The sequence below is a fragment of the Salvelinus alpinus genome, chromosome 15, assembly GCF_045679555.1.
Source record: "Salvelinus alpinus chromosome 15, SLU_Salpinus.1, whole genome shotgun sequence".
NCBI lineage: Eukaryota > Metazoa > Chordata > Actinopteri > Salmoniformes > Salmonidae > Salvelinus > Salvelinus alpinus.
The window spans coordinates 18,890,004-18,900,128 of NC_092100.1; the positions used below are offsets into that span (position 1 = coordinate 18,890,004).

Consider the following 10,125-nt stretch of genomic DNA (forward strand, 5'->3'; position numbering starts at 1 on the left):
GGTTCCAAAGTGTCCTTCTGCTTTCCCCATAGGATAACCTTTTTTGGTTCCAGGTATAACCCTTTGGGGAAAATGTTATACATGGAGCCCAATAGGGTTCTACATGGAACCAAACGGGGTACTACCTGGAACCAAAAAGGATCTCCTATGGGGACAGCCGGAGAATCCTTTTAAGTAGATAGTACCATTCTTTCTAAGAGTAGAGTTGGCCTGGGCTACAGTTTATTGATATAGTCATAGACTGAATTGTAGTGTTTCAGGGCATTGTTAATGATGGTTGATGAGTATTACAATATAATTAGTAGAGCATAATAAACTGTAATAAGGTAGATATATGAGTAGATATAATATGTGGGTGGAATTCAAGTTATACGCAATATTGATAAATATTTTGAATTATATTTTAGATTCTTGGCGACAGGGGACTCCTACAGGACCCTTGGATTCAGCTTCCGAGTTGGACGGTCCACGGTGGCAGGCATTGTCCCCTCTGAGGCACAAGCCATTTGGGACTGTCTGGTTGGTGAATACATGCCTGTCCCCAAGGAGGAAGACTGGAGGGCCATCGCTGCCGAGTTCCTGGAGAGGTGGAATTTCCCCAACTGTCTTGGCTCCATTGACGGGAAACATGTAGTAATCCAGGCTCCACCGTGTTCAGGTTCGCAATTCTACAACTACAAGGGTACATATTCAGATGTACTCTTGGCTGTAGTAGATGCTATCTACTGTTTCCGTGTTGTCGATGTTGGTGCTTACGGCAAGGGAAGTGATTGCGGGACCCTCCAGGACTCTGCCTTCGGCCAGGAACTTCAGGACGGCACCCTGGAGATTCCACCACCTTCATCACTCCCTGGAGCTGAAAACCTGGGACCTGTTCCCCACATCTTCGTCGGCGACGAGGCCTTCCCTTTAAGACCCAACCTCATGAGGCCCTATGCTGGACGCCAGCTGCCATTGCCAAAGCCTGTAAGGATCTTTAACAAACGATTGTCCAGGGCAAGGTTAGTTGTTGAATGCGCCTTTGGGATTCTGGCAGCCCGGTGGAGAATGTATTGGAGAGTGCTTGGTCTCAGCCCCTCAAATGTTGATGCCTGCGTGAAGGCCACATGTGTTCTCTATAACTACCTGCGGAGGTCATTCCAGGAGCCGCTCCGGATGGAGATGGGCACGCCAAATGGTCACCTACCTGATGTCACCAGGGCAGGTGCCAACAACGCCCCCAGACAGGCACTCCAGGTGAGGGAGAAGCTGACCACCTACTTCTCATCGCCAGCAGGTGAAGTCCCATGGCAGTATGCCGTGGAGTGAAACTGCTCTTTTAAGAGCCCCCTACCACAAAGGTTATTTTAAGAACCATCCACCGTTGTCCATAAAGTTGCATTTTTTTCTCAGATTACTTTATGTATCATTGTCTCTCTTCATTTGGAAGCTATATTTAAGTGACATTTGGGAGTAAAGACCACACCTTAAAACCCCTTCCCTCTCCCATTAACGTCAGTATTATGCACACCTGGCATGGTACACCAGGTGAGCGAGCGGGAGCACTAATTAAGGTTATATGACATAGTTAGTATGATGGGAAAGGGTAACCCAGGGTCCATACAAATAGTACAGTTTACCACCATGTTCACTGGCCTGACAAAATACAGGTGGGAAAAAAAACAAATTAGGAAGAGTGTTTTTTACTTTCATCTTGTCTTAGATCTGCAAAGATGTAGGGAAGAAATAAGCAGATTAAGTCTAAATGAGATATTATTAATAAACAACTGACTATGAAAACATAATTTAATAAGTATTCAAGTACAGGAAAGAACATGACAGGTATGTGTGTTGTAAAAATGTTTAAAAAAAATGTTACTATTGAAAGAGGTGTGCGTGTAAAAAAAAGAAAGAATGTGTAGCCTGTAATCTGTAACCACGATTGCATTCCGATCCCAGTGCAGCTCAGTGTAAACAATCGTAATGGTACGGTCGTAATCTTCTGGCAACACTTAAATATAAACATTACCGGCACACGAAATGAGTACCGGCAGTTACTATCTCAGTCCAAGTAAATCACTAGACATGCAATTCCTCCATGTTTAAATGCGTAATTACCCACAGGCCTACTCACATAAAACATGCTATTATCAAAAGCACCGCCAAACAGATGAGTCAGGTCGGGATGCAGACTTTGTCGGTTTGAAAAACAGGTTTATATGTCGGGCACTACCAAGACATCAAACCAAAGGCTTTCTACTCTGTTCATTTGTGACACTGTGCGTCCTCTCCCATGTCGCTAAACTCTGCCAACATTGTCCTAAAGAAAATATTTGGAATAGCATGGGCAAATACGCCCATTGGGATGGAGCTGCGTCAGTAGTGCACAGCACAGGTATGTCATCTGGTCAGTGTTATTCGGGATACTTGGGACGTCCCTACTCTATTTTTTTTGTTGTTGCCCTAAATCCTTACCTAACCATTTCAAATTTGACCTTAAATGGGGGATCGAGTCATCCCGATAAAGGTAGCGGATAGCACGGACCTATGAAAAAGGTGTGGGAAATTGTGCCCCAATAGTATGCAAATTTAGTTCACAAAAGCGCTGCCTGGTTATTCAAACGTAAACACATTTCCCTGTAGATTAGAGAATGACAATGAGATTGACATGATTTTGCCAGGCCATGGTGATGCCCTTACTCAATTCTTAATTTATTTGACCAAATTTGAGTTATAAAGACACTCGAGCTGGGCCAATTGAATTTGTATTAATAATAGTCCCATTTTATGTACTTTTCTTTGGACATAATGCCCTGATTTAGTGCACCAGTCATGTGCAACAAACCAAAGAACACCTTTCCTAATTTCTGCTGTAGCCCTACACTGAAGGATCAAGGGAATTTTTAAGAGAAAATGTAGTTCAGCTTCAAGTAGGCCTAGCTCATTAAAGCCTCTGGTGGCAGTTTGAGGGTACATTGGGCACATAATCAGGGCAAATATTAGAAACACTCATGAGAGAGCCAAAAACACCAAAGTAACATTTGAAAACTATCTGAAATATATAATTATTTGATCAGGGATATTACTCAATTGTTATTGCTTCAGACATTTATCGCAGTTAGCAGTTGGTTCTAAATCTTAGGGAATCCAACTACTGCCAAAATAATGGAAACACTTGAGTAAATGGACACAAAGTATATTGAAAGCAGGTGCTTCCACACAGGTGTGGTTCCTGAGTTAATTAAGCAATTAACATCCCATCATGCTTAAGGTAAAGTATAGAAATGCTGGGCAGGCTATTTATTATTTTGGCTACCATGGCCCCATAGGATGACAATGCCACCATACACATGAGAGAGGACTCGAGTGGTCACTGAATGGTTTGATAACCAGGTCTCAACCCAATTGAACAGTTATGGGAGATTCTGAAGCAGCACCTGAGACACTGTTTTCTACCACCATCAACAAACACCACATAATGTAATTTCTCGTGGAAGAATGGTATCGCATCCTTCCAATAGTTTCAGACACGTGTAAAATCTATGCCAAAATGCATTGAAGCTGTTCTTGCTCGTGGTGGCCCCACTCCCTATTAAGACACTTTGTTGTTTCCTTTATTTCGGCAGTTACCTGTAGTTCATTATCTCTGTAAAGTACAAGTCTGACCTTTCTGTATATGTAACAAACGCATATAACCAAATAAATATTGATTGATCTCCTTAGCAATTACTTCTCTCTGGTTCAGAGTAAGGCTCAATTCCATTCAATTTCTGAAAATCCTGGAATTTAGTTGACCCCCTACTCTGCTCTTGTTGCTACACTCATAACTTCTGTGAGATTTGTTGCACAACTCAATCATAATCAAATGGTGGAATGTATCGTCACTGCAATGCATGTGATAATTCACAATATTCAGAATGTTTTTATATCAAAAGGCAACCTATCCCTGGTTCTCCATATTGCAAAATGCAATGGAGGTTACTGTTGTTGACCAGTATCTACGTACAACAAAGCACCAATTCCTGTGGAATTGCATTGAAAAGTCCCTTGTGGGTTAACACTCCATTCCACTCTAAAATATCAGCGATTTCTAACAGTTTATAGATGTTCTTCAGGCATCCAGGTGCTTGGTGAGTCAGCGCACTTTCTCTTTCTTGTTTCTATTGCCATGCTTCTTCCAGGGTTTGACCACAGGCTGTTCCGTGCCAGGTTGCCCTTGACCTATCTGTTCACACTGGCCTATGCTGCCTAGCTTGTAGCCCATGTAAGACTGGACCCCCTTGGTGAGTGCTCGAACATTCTCCTGGAAACGAAATGCACAACAATGTGGTTAGCATAGTAATTCTCCCATTTCATTACAACCAATGGCTGTGAGGTAATGTGCCTAAACTGGCATAAATCTCTGCCAGTGTCATTTTAATGTAATTTCTGTGGAGTTGCCTTCTATTGTACCTGATGGAAGAAGTTCTTGTCCACCAGATTCTCATGTCTCTTGACTTTGATCTGTTTGTGGCCTGTCTTGGAGCCTTTACCGTCTGCATCTCCAGACTGGAACTTGCTGTGCTGGGGCTGGAAGTCTGCTGCACTGATGTGGGGAGGAGGATGGCAGTAAAGCAGTTTCCCCTGGGGACGGTCAGAAAGAACCTGTTAGTGGTGCTTCCTCTGCCATTACTACTACTGAATTTCTACTGAGCAAAAATATAAAACGCAACATGCAACAATTTCAAAGACTTTGCTGAGTTACAGTTCATATAAGGAAATCAGTCAATTTAAATACATTTATTAGGCCCTAATCTACTGATTTCACATGACTGGGCAGGGGTGCAGCCAGGGGTGGGCCTGGGAGGCTATAGGCCCATCCACTTGGGCGTCAGCCCCCCACCCCCAACGATCCCAAATGTGAAGAAGCTGGATGTGGAGATCCTGGGCTGGCATGGTTACATGTGGCCTGCGGTTGTGAGGTGGACGTACTACCAAATTCTCTAAAATGACATTGGAGGCAGCTTATGGTAGAGCAATGAACTTTCTATTATCTGGCAGAGAAATGAACTTTCTATTCTCTAGCAACAGCTCTGGTGGACATTCTTTCAGTCAGCATGCAAATTGCACACTCGCTCAAAACTTGACATCTGTGGCATTGTGTTGTGTGACAAAACTGCACATTTTAGAGTGGCCTTTTATTGTCCCCAGGACATGGTACACCTGTGTAATGATCATGCCGTTTAATCAGCTTCTTGATATGCTGTACCTGTCAGGTGGATGGATTCTTTACAAAGGATACAATGCTCACTAACAGGGATGTAAACAAATTTGTGCACAACAGTTTTGAGAAATTATATTTTTGTTCAGTGCAGGTATACAGACTAAACAATATTTAGACTATTCTGCCTAATAAATCATACTTTTACATCAAGAGGATGGTGGCGGAAAGAGGAGGGTTAACTTACAACAACGTAGTCCTTGAGGACGTAGCGGGCTGATCTCGACTGGTCAGGCTGTCCGTGTGTTGTCATGAAGCCCCTCATGTCTGACAGAGGACAGGACAGTGTCAACGGCTTGCTCCGACTCCATCACTATCATATGGCTTATGTTGTGCTGTGTCTATTGTTCTACACTGTACTATATAAGGACAGGGTTTATGGTCTCACATCCGTAGGCCATCAGTAGCTCCTCATAGTTGGGTATGCGGTCGGGGTCCTCGTCCTCTCGCGGGCGGATGATGTTTATGCCATAGGTGCCCTCTAGCACATCCCGAGGAATAGTCTGACACACGTGGGCAGTCTGTTAAGGCCTTAACCATACTAAACACCCAATCAAACATCTGAAAAATCCTTTACTCGAGTCAAACGATTAGGCCTCTGAATTTAGCTGTATGTTTGTAATGTGAAATGATAACATAGTATGCAGCTCCACTTTGGTCCTACTGAAAAAAACAGAATTTAAATGGATTTTAGAAGAAAGAAAAAAACTCCAGTATCTACTGATAGGGACAATAAATATGACTTCTACACCCATAAGTTAACAAAAGCAGTTTGTAGGGTTGGTAAGTGAAGGATATGAGGGAGATGGCAGGCACGTGGTCTCTTATCTGGTCGATGGGCAGGATCCCACAGCAGATCATCTCAGCTTTAGTGGCCACAAAGGAGGGCATGACCAGGCCGGGGCAGTCACACAGACACAGACCTGGCTCCACGTACAGCGTCTGGAACACACATACACACTTGAATTCTTTATTTGACTCTACAAGAAAAAGTTATTGTAACTAAGGCACACAGTTTTAGAGGTCAAGTAGGCTACATCAGAGAGCAGTGCTTTACCTGAAAGTGCTTGGTGTGCCCAGGCGTGACTGAGACGGACACCTTCTTATTTCTCAGAATAGTGTTGATGGTGGAACTTTTTCCCACATTGGGATACCCCACCTGTTTAGAGCAGATTGAGAATTGAGATCACTCCAAACAAGACCTGTTCTCCTACTTCGTAAATTACTTCCTATAGTAATATAAAGTGTATTATAAACTGGGTGGTTCAAGCACTGAATGCTGATTGGCTGAAAACCGTGGTATATCAGACAGCATACCACAGGTATGACAAAACATTTATTAATGTTCTAATTACGTTGGCAACCAGTTTATAATAGCAATAAGGCACCTTGGGTAAGGGCTGTATCCATGCACTCCACGTTGCGTTGTGCATAAGAACAGCTCTTAGCCGTGGTATATTGGCCATATACTACAACCCCTTGTGCCTTATTGCTTAAACATGACCTAGTATTTAAGCCGACTGATATCCAGTGTGTGTATCTGTACTCACCAGCCCCACTGTGAGCTCACCCTCTTTCAACGCTGGCCCATCGTGAGCAGCCTTAAATATGTCCAGCAGCTCGTCTTTGGACAGCAGGCGACTGGAGTTGTGGAAGGAGGAGGAGTTGTGGGTGGAGCCATCTATACTCTCTTCGTCATCTACTTCCTCACCCTCTGATGCCTCTGAGCAGGTCTGCCAGTCTCCCTCTGCTACACAGTCTTCAAACTGCTCCCCTCTCTGCTGCTCCTCGTCCATATCACTCTCCTCATCTTCCTCCTCACTCTTCTCCTTGTTATCCTCTACCTCCTGTCTTCGGCTCACATTGTCGTTGTCTGGCATTCCCTCGTCTTCATTTTCTGTGTCACTCTGTTCATCTTCCTGCTCCTCCACTTCCATTCCCTTTGGATAATGAACAAGGGAAGGTATCACTGAGGCTTCTTCTCTTCAGACCTAACAACTCATCTTTCATCAGTCAAAAAAGTATACCAGACCTAAGTTAAACAATGGTGAGCATAGCATTCAGTCTGGTTTAACCAGGCCATCTAAGACCAGCCCTTGCAATTAAAATGTGGATGATGACTCCTCACCTTCTCCTCTGCCTCCAGCCTCTCATTCTCCACCAGTGCAGACCAGAAAACAGCATGGAGGCCCTCTCTCTGGAAATATCTGGCCCAGATCCTCCGCTGCTCCCGGGTAAGCAGGTCAGCCTTGTTCACCAGCAGCAAGTTCACCTTGTCCCGGGACACTTCCTTGACATAGCACTCCTACAGGAACCATGAAGGTCAATGGGTGAAATGCCACAGTGTTTCCCCACCTATCAGTTTGGTTTGGCGGATTCCCCCACCTGGAAATGCCATCCCCCATCCAAGAAAAATTTGCCTCAATTATTTGATGACATACTTAGAGAACGGACACTACATTAGAACGGTGGATTAAATCAATGGGCTAGTTTGGCTGCGCCCTTCGGCACTGTACTTACCAGGTCAGGGCAACGAAACAGCAACGGGTTTCTGGCATCAACGATCTGAACAACGATGTCACTGCGTAGGAAAATTCACATTTCCATCATCATACAAGGCACTGAAAGGCTGAAACAGGACACAATTAGTCATGAGACACAGCAGCTCTGATTCCTACCTCCTCTCAATCACTCGCCAGAGCTGTCTCCAGAAATCCAAATTCCTTTCAAAAGGGGTGAGAATCATTTTCTGCTCCTCTTCTAGTCTATGAAACAAAATAGATCAACTTTAGGGCACTGCTAAAAGAAAACCATGTTACTAAAGGCGCACAATCTATAAACATCAAAACAATGAGATCCTATTCAATTGATGTGGGGGGGGGTAAGTGTTTTGATTGTAGTGGGTTTCATACAGTGCCAGTTCTCGTCTCCACTCCAAGAAGCTGTCTCTCTCGGTCTGCTGGAGGACCTCTGGACTGGTGCTCTCATCCCAGTGAGGCCTGCAACATGACAAGACAAAGAAGAGACAGTAATGGAACATCAGAGGCAATGCAATATCAGCACAATCCCTACTACTAAGACAGCTAGAAAGAGGACATGAAATAACATTTGGAAGTAATATCTTTGGAGTCACTGTGCTTACTGCACGGTTAGCGCTATCCGTAATCCTTGGGACGTCCCTACCCTGACCTGACCCTAATCATTTAAAATGTCAACCTCAATAGGATAACGTCGGAATTGGGACTTCCCAAGGATCCCCCAGAATTGGGACTTCCAAGGATCCCCGATATCAAGGACCCTTACTGCACCTTCGTGGAATTCTGAGGAGTTGTTTGTTCTCTTCGTGCAGCTTTTTCAACTTTGCCATCTCCTCGGCTGTCAGTAATCCTGCCCGAGCTTCAGCTGGCACAAACTTGATGTTGAGCTTTTCTGGGGAAACATTTCATCCATCAGTTGCATCCTGGCAATCCAGTACAAAGAGGCAGGTACTGGGGTGTATTCATTAGTCTGATTCCATTGCAAAACATTTGGTATGTTACAAAAACTCTAAGAACCAAACAGAAGTAAACGGAACGAAACAGGGAAGGACCTACCTGAATTTGTCCAATAAACTCGTTTTCGTTGCAAAATGTTTTCCGTTTAGAGTAAACGGTTTTCCGTTGCAAACGCTTTGCAACTGAATCCAACTAATGAATACACCACTGGGGACAAATTATGGTAGGACCCTCCCCGTTACCTTAGCGTCCGTTTAAGAAACGTTTTGCAAACGAATTGGCAGAATGAACACACCCCTGGTAGAGGACAGTTTAAAAGATCACTTGTCAGGTCAATGCAATGGAGTATTTACCTGCAACAAACTCAGTTCCTGCCATTTTTGCAGTTGCAAGGAAGTCATCCATAGAACTCTGCTCAGTCACTGACTGCAGGTTGAGACGACCCCAATCGTAGCCATCATTCAGTTCACTGGTGTGGAGCTGGCAATGTGATATCACGTTAAATCATCAGCAAGGTAGCTAGCTAACAAGCCAGACGACCATTAAAACAAGATGTGTTACTTTATTTATTTTCAGGAGAGCAGTATTCACCAAATCCTGGTTTTCCCAAATGTTTTACTTTACTCTGCTAACTAACTAGCTAGAAGTTAGAACAGGCTAGGACCCTTGGAGGTAGGTCTAGCTATAGGTTAAGCTAGCTAGCTAAATAACTATAGTTAAATAACGTAGCGTTAATGAACGTTACCCAAGTATCGCCCCTCTTGTTGCCTCGGCCTGCGTTGAGTCTCTCCTTTATCAACGATCTCCCGAGCACCATGGCAGACTTCTTCTTACCCATTTTAGGTTTAGTCTTGTTACCACAAACTACTTTTTGTCAATTTCATTAGATTACGTTGGTATATCGAGTAGAACAGCCCAGCAAACAGGACCCCATGTGAAGTGAATTGTTGTCGCATGAGGAGGAAGTGAAACGGAACATACCAACTTAGCTGAATAATTACTAATAATATTAACTATCGAGATTGATCTCAAGTGTATAAATCGCTGGAAGTAACTGAACCAGATTCAGTATGTTTGTTTGCTGCTTAAAGTGTAATTTTATTATGAATTACTGTAATGATTTGTGCATTGACTTGGTTTTGTGGTACATTCCAAAAGATGTGTCCAACACTCAAATACGCATTAAAGGAGAAACACTCCGTCAAATAACATTTCCACCAAGAACACGTTCGAAAATATAAACTTTTTGTGACAGGTGTTATCATCTAAATGTCGATACTCAATTGTACACATTTCTAAATACTTAATATATTTATAATTATATTTCTGAAATGCAATGCGCAAAACAATAAACTCGTCCCTTCATTGGTTATTTGATTCAAAAGATGGTGA

At 43.4% G+C, this 10,125-nt stretch overlaps 1 protein-coding gene across 1 annotated transcript; it reads right to left on the bottom strand.

Moving 5' to 3' along the window:
- Positions 1–1,767: 1,767 nt before the first annotated feature.
- Positions 1,768–9,710, bottom strand: LOC139539626 (large subunit GTPase 1 homolog). Its single transcript, XM_071342737.1, has 14 exons — positions 9,479–9,710; positions 9,087–9,213; positions 8,548–8,668; positions 8,152–8,238; positions 7,918–8,004; positions 7,760–7,820; positions 7,368–7,544; positions 6,790–7,179; positions 6,297–6,398; positions 6,038–6,181; positions 5,628–5,751; positions 5,427–5,506; positions 4,432–4,602; positions 1,768–4,282 (listed from the first exon to the last, which is right to left on the bottom strand). Exons 1-14 carry the CDS (start codon positions 9,569–9,571, stop codon positions 4,115–4,117), a joined length of 1,932 nt encoding a protein of 643 aa, XP_071198838.1. The 5' UTR covers positions 9,572–9,710; the 3' UTR covers positions 1,768–4,114.
- Positions 9,711–10,125: the final 415 nt, after the last annotated feature.

Bases quoted from the DNA above. Each gene is read 5' to 3' on its own strand.
- LOC139539626 (XM_071342737.1), bottom strand. From the start codon at position 9,571: ATGGGTAAGAAGAAGTCTGCCATGGTGCTCGGGAGATCGTTGATAAAG. The intron at 8,239-8,547 runs GTGCAGTAAGGG...GTCATGTTGCAG, and splicing joins CTCCTCAGAATTCCACGAAG to GCCTCACTGGGATGAGAGCA. The intron at 6,182-6,296 runs GTAAAGCACTGC...TGTGTGTTCCAG, and splicing joins GGCACACCAAGCACTTTCAG to ACGCTGTACGTGGAGCCAGG.